The sequence below is a fragment of the Melospiza georgiana genome, chromosome 4, assembly GCF_028018845.1.
Source record: "Melospiza georgiana isolate bMelGeo1 chromosome 4, bMelGeo1.pri, whole genome shotgun sequence".
In the NCBI taxonomy this organism is placed as follows: domain Eukaryota; kingdom Metazoa; phylum Chordata; class Aves; order Passeriformes; family Passerellidae; genus Melospiza; species Melospiza georgiana.
In genome coordinates, this window is record NC_080433.1 from 22,058,527 (window position 1) to 22,077,985 (window position 19,459).

Sequence of the window (19,459 nt, forward strand, 5' to 3'; positions counted from 1 at the left end):
TCCTGTTCGGTGATGCAACAAGTTCTGACCTTAAGTCAATTCAAATCAATATGAATCACATATATCTTTTGAAGTCAGAGATATGTTTTAATACTTGCTGATTTCAAGTTTTTAAGACTTTTACACCTTGATCACACATTTTAGGTAACCAGTTTTTCCAGACCCAGTGTGGGGGAGGGTTTTTGCTTTTAATTTTTGGTCTTATAACACTATTTACCTTTTGCAGAAATAAGTTTAAATTAGTCTAATTCCACCCAGCGAGACCAATCATTCTAATTACAAGAGCAGTAATGCTGTACAGAAGAAAAATACCATTATGTGTGAACCTGATGCATAAATGGGTTAGAAAAACTTACCAGTAATACACTTGTCTGAAAAATCTTTGGATGGTGGGTTTGTTTTTCTCTCTCCCGTTCTGGGACAGGTTGGTCTGTCCCCTTTTGTGATTCTAGGTACGTTTATGGATGTGGCTCTGGTTTAATAGAGCATTCCCCATTCTGTGGGAGAGGCATGAAAGAGAATGAGCAGTGAGCAATGTGAAGGTAATGATACCAAATTATTCAGGTTAGCAAAGAGAGGACCTGGTGAAACTGAGGTGTATATAAAATAAGCTGAGCTTAACTGAAAAACAATCCTAACATAAGTGTTAAAATATCCATTTTCACAGAGCAGTTATAATTCAGAAAAGTATCTAGTGGTTTGAAGTGTGTGCTAGCAGTTGAAAAAACAGAAATTATTAGAAAAAGATTATATAACAAATAGGATAAAAATAATCCACTGTATAATTCAGTGGTTTGTGTGTATCTTGAATACTGCATGTTGTGTTTATTTTGTATTGAAAAGGCTGTAGCACTCCAAAGGGAGTACATGTGGGAGGATAAAATGGATGATGTAAGACAGGAATCAGGTTCAGTCACAGCAGTAGCCAAACCAGATTTCTTCACTTTGGACTGAAGGAAGTTGTGTTAAAATATCTGTAAAATTAAAGATGGGAAGCCATGGAAAGGCCTGAGGAATATAAATTTACCATGTTGTATTTAGTGGTGCTTTCCAGTTTTTCTGTGGCCTCAGCACATTTGCAGCTCATGGATTTCCAGAGCTGGACATGGATTACATACATTTAATGAACCTCAGAATACTTAAAACAGGTTTAGGCCATGTATTTCATGAATCTGACAATAGATAGAGTTCTGGTTCTGAACTTTGGAGTCTTCTTCCTATTTCTTGTGCAGGAAATACCCAACTGCATTTTATTTCTTTTTCACAATGTATGTTAGTGGTTCATTCTATGTCAGCATGTAGCTTTGATACAGTGAGCAGAAGAACATGGCATTACTATCATCAATAGGACTAATCTAATCTTTAAAAACTAAGGAAAATAGGGCAAAAGTACATGCAGAATTATGTAAGAGTACAGGTACCTTGGATGAATCAGTGATCATTATTATCTGTAGTTAGAGATACAGTAAATTGCTGTGGAAGTTCCCTGCCAAAACGTACTCAGGGGTTTGGAGAACATTCTGGAAAATACCATGTTTTCCTGATTGTTCACATGCTTTGCAGACAAGTTTCTGGCCTAAATTGAAATATATCTGGACTAGTTATGACTACTGTTGTATTAAACATGGAAATAGTCTCTCCAGGGCTGTAACTTTTATCTGAAGGTGTAGCTGCACACCTCTTTATGGCTAGTACAGTGGGTACAGTAGCCTGTTTATGGCTACTACAGTAGTAGTAATCCATGTAGGATTTTGTTTTTACTGTTCCACCTTTTTTTTCCTGGTTACGCACTGTGCACAGCAGTTCAGACTCAGGTTGGGAGGGATCAGTCACCACTCACTGATCCTGCTGAGCAGTGAGGCCCAGCAGAAGTGTTTTTATTCATCAGATAACGCTTGCTCTAAAAAGCTTCAAAATGGGGTGAAGTACTTCAGAATCACAGAATAAGCTGAGTTAGAAGGGACTCCTCAGGATTAGGAGTGCAGCTCCTGGCCCTGCACAGACCCCCCAGCAATCCCACCCAGTGCATCCCTGAGAGCGCTGTGCAAACACTCCTGGAGCTCTGGCAGTCTGGGGCTGTGACCATCCCTGGGGAGCCTGTTCAGTGCCCCAGCACCCTCTGAGTGAAAAACCTTTTCCTGATATCCACCCTGACCCTCCCTGACCCAGCTCCAGCCATTCCCTGTGTCCTGTCCCTGGTCACACAGAGCAGAGAGCAGGGCCTGCACCTCCCCTTCCCTCACGAGGCTGCAGCGAGGCCTCCCCTCAGTCTGAACAGAACCAAGTGGCCTCAGCTTCTCCTCCTTCCCCTCACGGCCCTTTACCCGATTTAGATAAATATAAAACACTCCCATTCATGTCACTTAATGAACTTTTAAGTTTTCCTGAATATATTTATTATGATCTACCTTTGGATCAATTCCATTCTCTGAATGCTGCCTCTTAAAGGACCTTAAGGAGCTACACTTATCTCCACCTGGAGTCTGAACTGATTTATGGGCAGTAGTTCTGATAACTCATAAACAGGCCCTGGTCTTGGCTTGCCACATCAGTGTATCAACACTTGAAGCACTTTGCTCAAACAAAGCAGACATTTGATTTATTATGGAAGTCAAGAGGTTTTAAGGGGATTTGGGGGTAAACTTGCAGGCAGTGCATGGCAATGTAGAGAGCAAACTGGACCAGTGCCCTGCGGTGCCTCTGAACTGCTGCCCCTGCTAGCAGCAAGGGAGTTCGGGCTACTCCAGCCAGGCTGCTTGGGTAGCACAGAGACACATGGCCTAGCTCTGATTAAGCCCTGCTGAAAGTTTTTTTTTTTTTTTTTTTTTTGTTAATTTTAACCTATGTAAATCCTTTATTTGGCCAGTAGGCCATGCTGTAAACTGATTCATTCCTCATCCCCCCAAAGCAGCTAGAGAGCTAACTGCACTTTGAGCAGCACACCGTTACCTCCCTGGCTGATGGGTAGGTTTAAGTAGTTGAGCAAGCTTACCTTGGTCCAAAAGGCAAGTCCTCATCCTGTCCCTTCACACACAGTTCCACATTGTGAGTATGATGTTGATATAAACAATCCTTTTTCTGTCTGCATACAATGTGTGGTACAAACACTGCTTACAGCAGTCTTAGTGCAGCTAAACTCACTTGCAAACCTCATTTCCCCAAGGACCCTCTGGCTTTTTTTCCCATACTCAAATGGCCAGAAAAAAATAAGTCTCTAAGTAAAATGTCCAATTATTTTCATCAGCTGATCTCTTGCCACTTATTAATAGGGGAAGAAAAACACCTGAAAGGAGGGCAACAGTGGCATTCTAGGGGAAGAGTGAGTGATTTTAATGTCAGAAGAGTAAAGTAACACATCAAATGGTTATTTGTATAGAGCAGGGCATCATCTCCCTCAGGTTGTGTTGAGTTGGTAAATGGCAAAGGACTGCACACAGGCTTTTCTCCCGCTCTCCTCAGCACCATAACTTCTGTGTCTTTATGCAGGTGCAAAATCAGTAGGTGTTGATGCCAGCTTGCACAAAGCAGGTATGAAATGAAGTGGCTGCCTGGCAAGTGTGAAGTGTGTGGCTGGAGGGAGATGAGTGTTGATGAATCAAGGTTGTTTCTGTACCTCAGAAGCAACACACCCAGGAGAGGAGCTTCTCTCACACACAGGAACTGTGTTCTGCCTTGAAGCCGTGTGGCTTGGTAGAACACTCCCTGAGATGTGGACACAGATAGCTGATTCTTGGAAAATCTGTTTATCAGGGCAGAGTAAATAAATAAGTGCTGTTTGGATTAAGCTGTCTCTGAGCTGTGGTTTGGTTTTGTTGCTCAAGGAGTGGGAAGTAAAATACTTCTCATCAAAACACTGGAAACAGGAATTTTGCAGGAAGAAAATCACATGGAAAATAAACACATTTACGGTTGCTCAACATGTGGCGCTGAAATTTATTTGGATTTGTATCAGTTGCATTTAAAACACAATGACTCTCTGGTACCTAATCCAGAAATAAGTTACATCAAAGAACTATATAGTGTTAGAAAAGAAAAGGAAAAAAAGAAACACTTTTGTAAACAAACTTCAGATCTTCAAATGCTGCAGTTTTCAACTTAATTATCAATAGCAATGTCCAATAAGATAGGCACTTCCAAATCATGGTCTATTACAGAAGAAGCAAGTCTGGGGTCAAATTTTTGGTAATTTTCTTATGATGTGTTTTTAGATTTCTTATACATTCAGTTTCTTGCAAGTTTGTCATTTGTTTTTCTCTTCATATTATCTTGGGTAAAATTCTTTATTCAGGTTTACGAAGTCTGTTTATATCCCCTTGGAGCAAAGAAAATAAATAAATGACAAAGTAGATTTGGTTGTTAAACCAAGGTCTGACACCTGACTCTGAAACCACGTACACCTGCCCTCTGAGAACTGAGTTCAGCTCTGGCACTGTGTCAGGACTTCAAGAACCCATGTTTACCCATCCTTCCTACTGGAAGAATTATAAACTCATGGGAACACCCATTCAGAACTTCCCACCAACTGTTTTGTGCATGTTTGTTGATAACTGGATATTGTTCTTCACAGGGACTCAGTACTCATAGATGAAACTGTTTGCCATCTTGCTGAGTTTCATTTTCTCATTAAACATCTCCTGAAACCTAATATTCTGCTTTGGAGTGAAGTAGTTCTTCCAATCACCAACAGCACCTAGGAAAGCAGGAACAGAAAGAACAGTGAAGTGAGCAATATGTGGAGCAGAAAATGATTTTAAAATAGCCTGGTTTTGTTGATGTTGCAGTTGGCACAGATATTAATATATTCTTAACCACAGTCACTGTGGTAGGTCAGGATCGTAATTGTTCCAGTGATACTCTGGTGGAAAGATCTGGATCATCATCCATGAAGGTTGATGAACCCTCATTCTCAGAGCTGATTAGTGCCAGCAACACAAGTGAGGGAGGAAGAAGAGCAGCTTTCCAAGGGGGAATTAGAGCTCCTGGTGATCTGGGCAGATGCCATGCCTTAGTTGAGTGTAGTTAAAGGTCTCTGCCTGGGTTTTTTTTCACAGTCAGTAGAAGAAATTGTAGAATCACAAATGGTTTGGGTTGGAAAGGACCTTAGAGATCATCCAGTTCCATCCCGCTGCCATGGGCAGGGACACCTTCCACTAACCCAGGTTGCTCTGAGCCTCATCCAACCTTGGACACTGCCAGGGATGGGGCAGCCACAGCTGCTCTGGGCACCCTGTGCCAGGGCCTCAGCACCCTCGCAGGGAGGAATTTCTCCCTCATATCCAATCTAAACCTGCTCTCTGTCAGTGTGAAGCCATTGCCCCTTGCCCTGTCACACCAGGCCCTTGTAAAGAGTCTCTCTACTAGATGGTCTTGTAAATAGTCAAAAAATTCATAAATTCATAAAACAGTTTAGCTAGGAAGGGACCTTTACAGGAAATTGTAGTCACCATCTAAACTTATTAAATGAGTGGTAGCCCAAAAGCCACTGACAAAAAAGATTCCTAGAAAAGGAGCCCAGAATGGCCTGACAAATTAATCCCACCCTTATACCTGCTCCTAATCTCTAGGAATTTTTATGGATGAGATGCCCAGCTACTTAAATGGGCAGTTGAATACTTCTGGGTGGCCATGGACACTGGTGATCAGAAAAGTGTTTCAACTGTTATCCAGTTCAAGCAAAAAGGAAATCGTTTTATAAACTGATACATTTTTATGAGACAATGCTTATAGTTTCCCTCCATGTGCATTTTCTAAAGACTCTGTATCCCAAACCTGACTAAAATAATCATCTCATTTTCTGACTAAAATAGCATTCAGTATGCTGTCCTAAAGGACAGGGAAAGAGAGCCCAAAGCAAAATATATACATATAACTCCTCTGTAAACTGGCTGAAACTAGCTAAACGTCTGGGATTAGCAAAGGAACTACTTGGATGTGGAAATGTTGGGATTTTTCAACATTTTCATCATAGCTATCAAGTTCACTGACTGAGAAAAATGCATCTCTTTTTTTTTGTTTTGTTTCTTTTTTATTGAGTATGTTGTCATTTGTTTTTGCTGACTGGTAAAACCATTGTGAATTAATGGAAGGTAATATTTCTCTGTTTATTAACTGAAACAACTCCTAGTTTTAAACTGTCAGTTGTTGTTCAAAAATTAACTAAATCAAAATAATTTTAAAAAACAGTGGGTTTGATTGTCTTGTTATCCAAACCTGTGGAAGGTTCTGAAATGCCAGGAGCAAGAAAACAGCTCCTGAGGGTATTTTAAAAAGACATCTGAACTAAGAACTGTGGAAAATTTTCCAAGGTCTGGAAGTTACCTATGACCATTCTGTTGTTGTTGTTGTTGTCAGCATATTCCTTCTTCAGGAATATTTCAGTAAGATAAGGGGCGATAGGAGCAGACTCATTCAGAAGGAATGTGTCTGGCTCTCTCTTACTCTAGTTAACTAAGTGACCTTGGCAGGTGATATCAGAGACATTGTAAAACTCCGAGGTGGTCAACTTTTAGATTAAAAAAAAAGACAGATAAAGAGTATTTCTGGGTGAGGCTTTCCTTTGGCTCCACAGCTCCCACAGAGCAATATTAGTCAGGCTATCGTTCAGACTCCTCTGTGCTTCTCGAGTACAAATGTGAATTTGCAGCCAGAGAAGTTAGGAAGTCATTTTTAATAGGGATTCAGGTCAAAGAATCCTGTCATCACTTCTCAGGGCTGACCCAAAGACTCCAGGAAAGAGCTGCACTGCAGTCTTTGTCTGGATTCCCACTGCTTCTCCCGTGCTAGGCACAAAGGAATTTACCTTTTCGGAAAATCAGCTTCCTGTTGGATGTCAGAGCACACACGGTGTGACTGGGGTCGCTGTTCTCCTTCTCTGTATCATTCTTCATCTCTGAGAATGAGGACTTCTTGCAGATGTCTTGGATATCATCATCACTGACATTTAAATTCAGGAACAGAGTAATTTCCTTTACTACCTTAGGGAGATCCTGAGGTATGAGAAAAATACAGCTTTTATGTTTCTGGGCTGATTATCAGACTTTTAGCTGATTTGAAAATTATCCCTTTTATTACAAAATGAGTTTGTCACACATTTATTTGCTTTCAAGCAAGGCTAAATATGTCATTGGATTGTGCACATGACAGGTGCAATAAACCTGATTCCCCTCTTAGCCATACTCACAGAAATTAATAAATAAGTATGTCATATCACACACAGTCACTTTGTCCATTTTATCTCCCACTTCAGATAAAATGCTCTCCTGTCTCAGAATTATTTCCCTGGAAATAGAATACTCAAAGCCCAGCTCCAAGTAGCTTGTTTCATTGGACATGCTGTATCTAGAGATCTAACAAGTGACTCAGCATCCAAAATGGTTTGTTTATATTCCTAGGAGTTGAAATTTTTTTCTCCCAAAAAATGAACAAACCTATTTTCATGGAGACACTAGAAAATTCTATTCACCTAAAAATTAATTCTCTGAAAGCTAAGGTATGCTGACATTTTACTTATTCTTTTTTTAAAACAGTGAAATTTTTCCCTACCCCTCCAGCCTCTAATTTTCTTTTTTATTGGGAACACAAGTTCCAAATGTGAGTAGTTCTGTTGCCTTACATCACTTTCTGAAAATTTCACCTGAAATGTCAAACATAGCAAATTAATGTGTGATCCTTAATAGACGTCCTTGGTTGGTCTTTCCATAGGACAAAAAAAGGGCAACTTAAAGTTCTGCCTGAGCCTGAGGAAAATTGTCTAATATGAGTCCTATTCCTGCATCTAAGAAATGCAACTCTCACAAGATTTCATGTTTATATAACTTGTGTAGTCAGAATTATTTAGTTAATACTAAATTCCATGCAAATAAAAAATATACCCAAAGATAGATATTCACATTTTCCTTCTTTCTCCTTTTTCCTTATAACATCTTCTTTGACGTTTTAATGATGCTAATTTACAAGTAATGCCTTTTGCACCAAGAGCAGCGAGCATATTTACCTTCTTCATGTCTTCATAGAACAAAAAGAGGATATTTTTCTCATCTTCATGTTCTTCCCAGCTTAGGAAATGATCAAACCAGGATCCACAGACAACTGAAAGGAAAACCCATGTAAAGAGATCCAGAAAAACTTTATTCATAAATAACTGTGATGCTAGCTCACACATTTAGGGGAATAATTTGTATCTATAATCCTCTAAAACACTTGTAGTTCTTTGTGACTGCAGTTCAAGCGATGCAAATTTACAAAAGTAACTTCCAAAGAGGTTTCCACTCTTGTTGGAATTTGTTTTCATGCCAGATACTATTCTGAGATATGATTCTGTAGTGGAAGCAGGCTCCAGATCTAAGGAAAGGCCAATAATGAAGTAAAATGTACTGGCCTAACAAGATGTGAGCATCTCACAGATGACTGCTGCATGTCTGTGGTCACAGAGATCTGATCACCTCAGCAGGAGATGAAATGAGCCGGCTGGCAAATGGAGCACACGGTTGTTACCTCTCTTTCATCCCAGCAGAAGGGAATCTGTATAATTTTTAAGTTCTGAAGAAGAATTACTTAAAGAACTCGTGCAAATGCCTCATTCAGCCAGTGACACAGATAGAAGGGTTTGTAGCTGATTTGTTTTGTCTGAATGCTCCATTTGCTGAGCCATGGGAAAACAGCTAAATTTCAGCTCCTTTAAAAACCAAAATTCTGACCTCTCCATTTCAAAGGCAAGATGAAAACCTCTTGCAGGGCTGAGAAGAGGCTTGAACAGAGAAAACCCAGCAAGCATTCTCCAGAACTGTGACTTTGCTTTATAACCACCACCAGCAGAAAATTCTAATCTTGTAATGGTCATCATTTTGGTCACAAACTATGAGTTGTAATTAATAATTAATAGCTATAATTAAGCTGAATGCTCCAGTCTGGAGCCATCTCCAGCACATAAGGCAGTTTCTAAGTGCAAGGCGTGTGTGCTCCACAGTGTGCAATTAGACCCTGCTCCCCTGGCCAGCTGCTCTGGGGATGTGGCCAATGATAGCACAATCTTGGTGGCTTCAGGAGAGACTTGGAGACTCCAGGGAGTTCATTACAGTTGCCCCTGTGTGTCCTAACCCTTGTTTTGAACTGATATTAACTCTGCAAGACTACTGCAGGATTTGGATCAAGCAGCACAACCTTGAAATGTTTCTACTAGGAGCAAAAATGACTGCCTTTCCCTCCACATCACCTCTTACCTAAATTTCTCTTTAACCAACATAGTTATCTATTTAAGCCACACATAAGCACTCGGAAAATAGAAGGTGGCCAATAATTTATGGGGAAATAGGACATGCTTTAAAATCATAGAAGCACAGAATGCTTCAGATTGGAAGGGACCTTAAAGATCACTTAGTTCCAACTCCCCTGCAGGTTGCTCAGAGCCCCATCCAGCCTGGCCTTGAATAGAATCCTCTTTCTTTTTTTTATCACTATTGTATATTCAGAGTTGATACCAAACAAGCCAAGATCCTGCAAATCACTGAAGCATGTGCCTTAGGGCTGCTCTGGACTCAACACCAGATCTGAGCCAAAGCCTGGAGGAGGCAGTAAACAGATTGACTCCTGGAGCTCTGATGTGAGTCTGTGATGACTGCAGGAGCACTTTTCTTTTGGGGTTTTCAAGGTAATCAATCATTATTGCTGTTATCATCACTGTGGTGACACGTCCTCAAAGGAGTAATAAAACACTAAATATGGGAGTGGAAAATGTGAACAAGGTCCTGTTGCCAGCTGCCATCCCACCACTCCTGAAAAATCTCCCTCTTGTCCTTGGTCTTTGGACTCCATTTCTGAGACAGCACATCAGGGAGAGGTGTGCAGAAGGGCTATAGGAACATGTCCAGGCTTCTTTGTTGGGTTGCCCAGGGCTGTCTCCCAGCCTGGAGAAGACACCAGACCTGCAGTCACAGCTGTCCCTGCAGCCTGGTGACAGTCCCCTCACATGCTCTGTCACCAGCCACAGCCCTGCTCGCCCAGGACAGCAAAGAGCAGCAAAAACCTGCAAAGAGCTGTGCTGGAATGATGCAGCTGCTTCTCAGAATTACTTCTTGCAGGGTTGAAGAGAGCATCCTATTATTTGCTCTTGTTTAGCTTGGCATTAGGATTTATCCCCACCAACACCATATGAATAAGGAGTTCAATAAGGAGTTTTCACACTGTTCAAATTTCGTCAGTCATTCTGTGCATAACCAACATGAACTGCAAAGAGAAAGCATTTAACCTTACCATTGCCTTTTAAGAACAGGTCAAAGAAAGCAGTCCAGCTGTCTACAGTGGGAAGGTTTGGGTTATCTTTGTAGTAATGAAACATGGAAACTGCAGTGTCTTTTGGATTTCTGCTGATGTAGATCATCTGCAAATGAAGAAAATGTAGTTATTAATGATAATATCCTCTCTTTATTTAAGACAACCTCTGTGTGTAAATAGAGCATTGTCATAGGCAGTTTGCAGTGTCAAAACCCTTTATTTTAGAATTCCTCCTTCGGTGACCATGCCATTAAATTAGAAATCTCTGCTTAGTAAGGAGTCCATAGTGATTAGCAAACAATTCCATGTGGACAGAGGTGTGTTTGCCCTGGCTGGATAATGTCTCATGTTTTATGAAAGAGCCTATGTTAACTTTAATCTTGAGTCAGCATATTATCTCATATATCTCACATATGAAAGTATTTACTAATTAACATCCAAAGGACAGCTGCAAAATGTAAATTTTGGCCTTTTACTCAAATCAGCTTTGTCCCAAAAATCTGGATCTGAGTGATCCTGAAATTTTTGATTTTGAATATAAAATCTGAGACTCAGAGCTCATTTTTTAAATCTCCCACATTAGCATAGGAGGAACTGGTTTAGTAGGTGTCCCTGCCCATTGCATGGGGATTGGAACAAGATGATCTTTAAGGTCTTTTCCAATCCAGGTGATTCTGTGATTCTATGAACTCAAAACTGTGCTCTGAATCTGCCTCCCTCATCTCATTTCTGCTCTGTTTGCCCAACGCCTTTATGGGCTCTTCAGAAAGCTCCAGCAGGAGGGTCAGAGTTCTTTTACTCCCAGAGGAGCCTGTAAGTAGCCAAGATTTTCTAAGAGAGTAGGAAATGAGGTCATGAGAACACCCCAATTACTAATGAGAAATTTTTGATCAAAAGATGTTGATGTCCTATTTTGTGCGGTGCCTGGTGTAAAAATCACCCCATGGGAGCAGTGGGGCAGGAGCAGAACTCAGTCACCAGTCCAAGTCTCTGCTCCTGCTGCTTTCAACTGGTGGTCAGCTGTGTCTCCAAAATTCACAGCAAAACACTTCTAAAACTGTGAATCATTCAAAAATTACTAAGGATCAACAGGACAAAATAGATTCCTAGTAGACTTTCTACATATTTTACTGCTTTGATATAATTTTGCCTTACCTTGCATTTCTTATTCTTAAAATTTGGAGGCAACATGTTGTAGTCTAAGTGTGTTGGGATGATTCTCTTTGATGAGAGTTTATTCAGCTCCTCCAGTCGGGAAATGTCTCCAAGTTCAATGGGAGATGTTACTGTGACTTGAGTGTCATAAAGCTTTGTTATAACTCCTGCAAGCCAGTGAGTGCCTACAGAAGAGGAATTTAAAGTAAACAAAACAAACAATAAAAAAAGAATGAGTATTTATTACTGTGAAACATGCATTTTTCATACAGAAACACCTTGCCAGTGAACAAGTTCTATTTCTAATCTACAGATTCAAGAAACTTTACATGACTAAATAATCCCATTGGCTCCAAATATATAAACACTGAAAAAATTAGGGCTATATCTGAATTACAAAGTAACTCTGAGAGAAGTGTTAATATTGGTACCAAAACCATTCCATTATACAAACTGCTGTCAGCTGAGAGGTGGCTAAATTGTTTTTATAATTTATTTTAGAATAACCTGTTTGGTTGGTTTGGTTTTTTTTTCCTTACAATAACTTGAGTCTGTATATTTCTGAAAGTATTGATTGAGCTCCCCCTGCATGTGTGCTTCTCTGTCCAAGAGAGGTGGGTGGAGAGAGGATAAGAAATTAATAAATCTACAGCCAAGAGGCACACAAATAACTTCATGCAATTCTGGACTTGCTCATAATTCAATGTAGAAAGTTCTCAAGAAAATCTTTCAAGTACAGATTTTGCTTAGAGGTCAGGAATATATATTTGTTTTCCAACATGAAAACACCTGAGATTGTTTTCAATTACAGAATCCAAATTTTGGGAAATGACCCATATTTCTTGTAATATGAACATTTACTGACAGAATAATACATTCACATACTTAAACATCCTTTCCTGTTTCTTTCACACAGACATTTCCCAAGTAGTTTAAGCAGAGAACATGAAACACAAAATCAAGACTTCTTCCAATTAACATTGAAAATGAGAACTTACCAGATTTGGGATAGGAAACCAAAAGGACATCATCTTCTCTAGCATCAAAAGTATCTAAGGATTTTAAAAGCTCTGGAGAAGACCTGGTGGTAAAGGGAATGCCCTTAAATGTGTGCAGGAGCTCTGCCTCGCCTGAGCTGGACATGGTTGCTTAAGTCTTGGATTCCTGCAAATCAGATAACAGGGATAGGAGGAAGATTTAAATGTCACTTCTTAGTCAGGTGGCTGGAAGTGACAAACCGAGACTGAGCAGCACAAACCTCATGCTTATATACCTTGCTGCAATGCCCTATCAGATATTGATTTGTTTTTTCAGGTAGATGATAAAGGCAACTGAAATATTAGAGCTAACTTAATAAATAACCAAAATGCTGAGTCATGAAAAATGCATCCCAATTGTCATTTATTGGCTCTCCAGATAAGAAATGAAGTAATGGTAAAAATTTAATTGTGAAAAATAATGGCAATTAACATTACATTAAAATATGCTTAATATTATTATTCTGTAAGTTATATTTTGTTGGAAAATAATCTTACCTTCCAAGGAAAAAGCTGCATCTTAAAATAATGTTGCTTTTTAGAGAAACAATGTCTTTTTTATGTGAATGAAATTTTTTTGTTTGTTTCATTTTATCAACTATACAACAGCTTGAAATTTCAAAAGTGCAAATTGATTCAAAGTACTTGAATCTTGTGAGGCACAATCATTTTTTAAGATGTCATATGTCTCCATAAGGAGAGTATAAGCAACAAAAATCCCAAAATGAAAGTAGATATTTAAATAGATTTATTATATAGATATTTAATGCTGCTTTTAATCCCGTGTGTTTTGTGACTGGAAGTGGGTGAAGATGTTTAAATCTCTCCACAGAATATGCAGATTTATCAATACAAAAGTCAGGAAAGAGCTTATTCTCCATTAATTATCTGTTTTCAAATGTTTGGGTTTGGTTTTTTCCATTTGAATCTGTGGAAATTATCATTAATATTTTTCAAACAGAAAACTTCACCTTTTTTTAATGTGACCTCAAGCAATATGAATGTATCACAGTAAAATAAATAGCTCAGTTATGAACGAAAACATTTTAGAATGTTTAGTATTTTCAGTTTTCACTTCAATGGTCACAAATTAATTTACTCTTTTTTTTACATTCTTTTCTTCAAAAATCCAGTGGCTTCACTATTCCTATTGAAAGATTCCTCCAATATATTCAGCCAAGGCCCTTCAATATCTTCAACTCAAAAAACTCCTTGGAAACCTTGGTTTAAAATTAAGCAATGCTCCAGGAATTTTCCAGCTTTACCAATGTTCTTTTTTTATCATCAATAACAACTTGGGTTTGGTCAGAGGAGTTCTGATTCCCAGATGTACTCCCCTGAGCCCTGGTGAGAAGTTAATAAATAGACATATCCTTCCAATAAACACCTGAGCAGCCAGGATTGCTCACAAGAAGTAAGAACACTTACCAGCTTCTGTGCTTGCTTATTTCTAATCCAATTTCCACAAAAGCCAGCAATGTAAAGCTGATTTCCCCCACCACCCTTTCCTTTCTCAACCTCAAAGAGAAGTGATCTTCTCACCTGTAAAGTTGCCCTTAAACATTTATCACCTACAAAACAGGACCCGTGCAATCAGTAAACTCTGAATTTCTCTCCTGTAGGGCCAGGTTGGGTTGAAAATCATGGAAAATACACTCTGGAAAGATGTTCCCTATTGCTAAGGATGAGAGGTGGTGGGGAATCTTTCCAGAGAATCAGTGGGGATACAAGAAACATTGGTGCTCAGGTAGGAATTACGGAATGTCCCAGAGGAGCTCAACATTTTCCTCCTGCCCCCAGGCTAAACACCTAAGCCACTGCTTCATACCTTAAGATGTGAATACTCAAAAATCTATTTCTGTCAGCAGATTTCACTTTGGTTACTACAGGTATACAAACTATGTCCAAAGGCATAAAACCCCTGTTCCTGTGTCATTCTGAATGTGCATATTAATCTGAATTTACAGAGAGAGATATTTCCAAGGCTGATTTTGCAAGTCATCATTCCAGTTACAGGCACATAGCACAAGCTAGTAAAACTTTACTGCCTTGACCTGGCAGAAGTAATCTCATTGTAAAATGTTTTGCATATTTACCATGCTTATTCTCTTTCATTTCCTCCTGCATTCCTGCTAGTTTTGAATCAGCACATTTGCCTCATCTAATGACTTGGACCTGAATTAATCATTCACAACAGAAACTGCTAAGGTGTAAAACAGAAGCAATACAGTAGCCAGGAAAATTCCAGTTCTTTTAGCTCATTTCAGTTGCTTTTTTTAGTAGCTTATCTTTTAAGTGTGTGTAATGGCAATCCAGGGGAAATCAAACTGAAATTTTTCCTCCCCAAATGCTGCCCATACTTGTAAAATAAGGCCTATCCCTGCAAATAAACAGTATCCTGAATTGCAACAAGTTAAGGGACAAGAGAATATTTGGCACCTTGCAGAAAAAAGCTATTATTAAAACCATGCTAACTACATTGCCATAAAATACATTATTATAGCTGCATTATGCAAAGAGAGCACAGGTTTAAAGAAGACTATGCCAAACTCTCCATCCAAGTTTGATTTTCTTCTTTATCAATGTATGTGCGTTTATATATACATGTTATATATATATACATATGGTACATATGGTACATATATATATACACATATGGTGTGTCTATATATACATGTTTACATATCTATATATATGTAAACATGTATATATAGACACACCAGGACTACAGTACCTATTGCCTGATCTCTGCACCAGGCTCTGAGGAGCTTTTCCCCGTGCCAAGTTCCCCTTGTTCTGGTCTCTGCTGTCTATACTGATGGAGTGCACGTCACCAGCAGGTTTCACAGGTATTTTCTTTCTGGAGAGCAGTGCCAAATTTGGATTTTGGGGATTCTTCATGATTTGAGACAAATGTAGCTGGGCAGCTGGACACTGCTTCAGTCCAGCTCTTCCTGTCTCCATGTCTGACTTACCTTCTCCCATCTAGATCCTTGTCGGGTGAGAAATTTCTTTTTAAATTACTTTAAAATTTTGACTGTTCTGTTCCTGCCTCTGCCCTGCAAGTTCCAATTCAGACTCCCCATCCTCTTCTCTGCTTGATGAAAGGCAGTACCATGTACATCTCCTTCAGCTGAAGATTTCTCAGCTGAGGCCAGCCTGTTCCCCTCCAAACCCCTCTCAGGCACCAGGTACTAAAAGATATCACAGAATCACAGAATCACAGAATTTCAAGACTGGAAGAGACCTATAAGATCATCTAGTCCAGCCGATGTTCTAACTGTTCAACTAGATCATGGCAGCAAGTGCCACATCCAGTCTTTTTTTTAATTCTTCAAGGGATGATGCCTCTACCACCTCACTGGGTAAATGATTCCAGTATCTGACCACTCTTTCTGTGAAGTATTTCCTTCTTACTTCTAACTTACATCTCGCTTGACGCAGCTTGAGACTGTGTCCTCTTGTTCTATCTGTTGTCGCCCGGAGAAAGAGGCCGACCCCCAGCTCACCACAGCCACCCTTTAGGAAGTTGTAGAGAGCGATGAGGTTGCCCCTGAGTCTCCTTTTCTCTATGCTAAACAATCCCAGCTCCCTCAGTCGTTCTTCATATGGCTTGTGCTCCAAGCCCCTTATTAGTCTCGTTGCCCTCCTCTGGACACGCTCAAGTAACTCAACGTCCCTCCGAAAGTGAGGGGCCCAGAACTGGATACAATACTCCAAGTGAGGCCTCACCAGTGCTGAGTACAGGGGAAGAATGACCTCCCTGCTCCTGCTGGCCACTCCATTTCTGATACTGGCCAGGATGGCATTGGCCCTCTTGGCTACCTGGGCACACTGCTGGCTCATATTCAATCGACTGTCAACCAGCACCCCCAGGTCCCTTTCCACCTGGGCACTGTCCAGCCATTCCGTCCCCAGCTTGTATCGGTACAGGGGGTTATTGTGGCCGAAGTGCAGGACTCGGCACTTGGACTTATTGAAGTTCATCCCGTTTGATTCTGTCCATACGTCCAGCCATTCCAAGTCTCTCTGGAGAGCCCTACACCCCTCTAGTAGATCTACACTCTTACCCAATTTAGTATCATCGGCGAATTTACTAACAAAAGACTCTAAGCCCTCATCCATATCGTCAATAAAAATATTGAACAAAAATCGTGATATTGTGGAAGTATGCTGGCTGTGGCCCAGGTGCCCTCTCCAGGCAAAGCCACATGTTGTTTGCACAGATGAAAATTTGGGTTTACATCCACAGGGTTGTGAGTGGTTTTAGCTAGCACTCTCAAGCATCAGGCTCCTCCTTTATTTGAAATGTCCTAAAGCTGTGAAATATTTCAGTGTTGTGGTAATGAATGAGTGGTAAAACCAATGTAGCCAAGAACTGAAATGCCTCCAGTTCATCATTGCTCCAGGTTTGATGAGCCCACATGTCCCTAAATGACAAAAGATTTCACTTCACCTGATACACCTGGGAGTAGAGTTTCCCTTGAAGGGTTTCTGTGAAATCCCTATTTATTTTAATGTTACAAATGAAGTGTCTTGCCTAAGTTTATGGCTATTTAATAAAGACAGCCTGCACAATGTTGGATGCAGCATGAGTGCTCAGAGCATTTGGGAACTTAGGGCCCCTCGGTGTTTGGATGCTGAGAATTTCGGAACCTCATCCTGGGCTTCTGTGTAGTTCTAATGAAACTCAGTTGCAGGATGGGTACAGGGCTGCCCACAACACATCAAGACTCTGCCTCAGTGTACTCTGAGCTGGTCCCAGCTATGAGGGTGTGTGACTTAGCCAAGGCTGCTTTACTGGAGTGGGTTGTACTGGGTCCCTGTACAACTTCCAATTTCCAACAGCAGTTTTCTTCCTGGTAGAGCTTCCCTGCAGCACCTGAGTGCTCTCAGCAAAGCCTCCCCTCATTAAGCTGTATCTCAGCCCTAATGAACAGCTATGAGTTGACAGCTCTGATTTCAGAAATCTCTGCTGTCTGAGGCTCTGGAGGAAGTCAGCCCTGTGTGCCAGGCACTGTTTATGGCATGGCAGATGATAAAGTTCCCTGACCTCCCTCCATCCCTCTTAGCACAAAGGCTTGTCCGTGGACATTCCGTGCCTCGTGCACAGCTAATGACAACAGTGCCACTGCTGCCAGCAGAGCCCTGCCCTGGCAGAGGGTGGCAGGTCAGAGCCGCCTCTGAGCTCACTGCTATCTCCCCAGCTCCTGCCCTGCAGATGCACATGAGCTCACCTCTGGGGCGGGAACACACACAGAATGAGGACATGAAGGGGAGGAGGGGGACAAGAGGGCAGAAAAGGAAATCACATGAGGATTTTAACCTACACTGGTCCAAAAAATAATGATGCTGTGTGCATGCAGGGGGCCTAAACCAGAAGGCTTACCCTCTCCCTTGCCTGTCAGTGTGGGGTTGCCTAGTGGCATTCCTGGGAAGCCAGAGAGAGAGGACAGGCCGTGGAGGCCTGAATAATTTTCTGCTTGTCTTTATCGGCTAATTGGCACAGAAATGAATTACAAAAACTAATGAGTCACCCTGTAATTGCTGGTGCACAAGCACTTAAAATGGCTCTAGGAACTTCACTGGTGACTTGAAATGGTTTCAACTTCTTCTGATTTGTTAGTGTAACTGGATAGAAATATTTTGAAGCACATATGCAGTAATAGGCTAAAGTATTCTGTGGGGAGCCAGAAAAATTCCAGAAAGAAAAGCCTTTTGATGTGTTTGTTTTTCAGAGATCAACACCATGTGGACCATCACTGTACACAACAAAAAGGTCTGATAGCAAATGCTACCCTGATGGTCCACACACTGCCTTTAAATTCAGCATCTAGCTGGACACAGCTACATCTTTATATTATCCCTGATTTCAAGGTTCTTTGAGGTCTCTCAGTCCCAAGTTATTAGGCATGAGCTGGAAAATGCTACAGGAAAGTCAGGAGGTGATGATAGAGAGGAGCTGGGAAGCACCGGGAAGAAAGTTGATTTTTTTTCCCAGCCAGTACCAGTACAGCTCAATCTTGCCCAAAACTGTTAGTCACTCCTGGGCTGACAAATTAATTCCAAAGTCCAAAGAGAAGTTATTTGGCCAGTATTTATAGCAGTTTTCTGTGATCTGTGATGGGAACAGCAATCAAAACTCAGGCCAGATCCAGACTGGATAAGTGAAACATAAATTTCCTGTCAGTTCTCTGCTTTTGTGTCATTCAGTGTCTGGGTAATATTCTGCAAAGTTTGTATTTCTTCTCTCTTGTTATGAGTTGGGGTTTCTTTTATACATGCCTGTGTTGCATGAACTCTTTAGGCATAGATGTCTTAAACAGGAACACTGCACACTTGTCCTTTCTGGCAGAGCTGGGATGTATCTCAGAACAAGGCAAGAACAAATCAGGATTCTCTCCCACACAGTTTTTTAGTCTTAATATTGGACAGAGTGAAAAAAAAACTCAGCTTTTTATGGTTCTAAAGGAAACTTTCAAACAGATGTTGTACAGCTGTCCAGCCCTTTTCCCGAGATGGAGCACAGCTCATAACTCCTCCCATCATTGGAGATAGCATTTTGGTTTAGATTAAAAGGTACAAATGGCTCCATAGCCCCTGGAGTGGAACCACAAGTCTAACACACAGTGTAATTTCACGCAGTTGCACCTGATCAGATATTGACAGCCTGTTGCACAGAGCTGTATTTTCCATCTAGTCATGCTTGAAGTCTTCATTCAAAAGGACAAGGAAGTCACTTGGGCCATTCCTTTCCTGGCAGCTAATTATTGTCAGTTATACTCTGTGTCTCACTGCTGATTTAGAAAAGAGATTTTTCCAAATGGGAACAGTCATGAATCAACCTACCTTGTTTTTTCTGTGCCTTTCTGGGAGGTGCTGAAATGTAAATGGCTTAAAAGCCATCATTTGTCTTACCTGGATTTTCTGTGCACGCTCTTCCTAAGAGAAAGTATGACAAGATTTACAACGTACAGTGCAGAAGACTCAGTGGGTCC

At 40.7% G+C, this 19,459-nt stretch overlaps 2 protein-coding genes across 2 annotated transcripts; both read right to left on the bottom strand.

The window, feature by feature from the left end:
* Window positions 1–148: 148 nt before the first annotated feature.
* On the bottom strand, window positions 149–13,116 carry LOC131082284 (sulfotransferase 6B1-like). The gene is made up of 6 exons (XM_058022041.1): window positions 12,423–13,116; window positions 11,425–11,609; window positions 10,249–10,375; window positions 7,994–8,088; window positions 6,800–6,986; window positions 149–4,690 (listed from the first exon to the last, which is right to left on the bottom strand). The coding sequence occupies exons 1-6, from the start codon at window positions 12,565–12,567 to the stop codon at window positions 4,572–4,574; spliced, it is 858 nt and encodes a 285-aa protein (XP_057878024.1). The 5' UTR covers window positions 12,568–13,116; the 3' UTR covers window positions 149–4,571.
* Window positions 13,117–15,679: 2,563 nt separating this feature from the next.
* On the bottom strand, window positions 15,680–16,586 carry LOC131082986 (uncharacterized). The gene is given in 3 exon segments (XM_058023265.1): window positions 15,680–16,152; window positions 16,154–16,233; window positions 16,470–16,586. Coding segments are annotated over 3 exon segments (600 nt in total). The 3' UTR covers window positions 15,680–15,749.
* Window positions 16,587–19,459: the final 2,873 nt, after the last annotated feature.

Bases quoted from the DNA above. Each gene is read 5' to 3' on its own strand.
- LOC131082284 (XM_058022041.1), bottom strand. From the start codon at position 12,567: ATGTCCAGCTCAGGCGAGGCAGAGCTCCTGCACACATTTAAGGGCATT. The intron at 11,610-12,422 runs GTAAGTTCTCAT...CCTCTTCTGTAG, and splicing joins GGTTTCCTATCCCAAATCTG to GCACTCACTGGCTTGCAGGA. The intron at 8,089-10,248 runs GTAAGGTTAAAT...TTTTCCTTTCAG, and splicing joins CCTGTTCTTAAAAGGCAATG to TTGTCTGTGGATCCTGGTTT.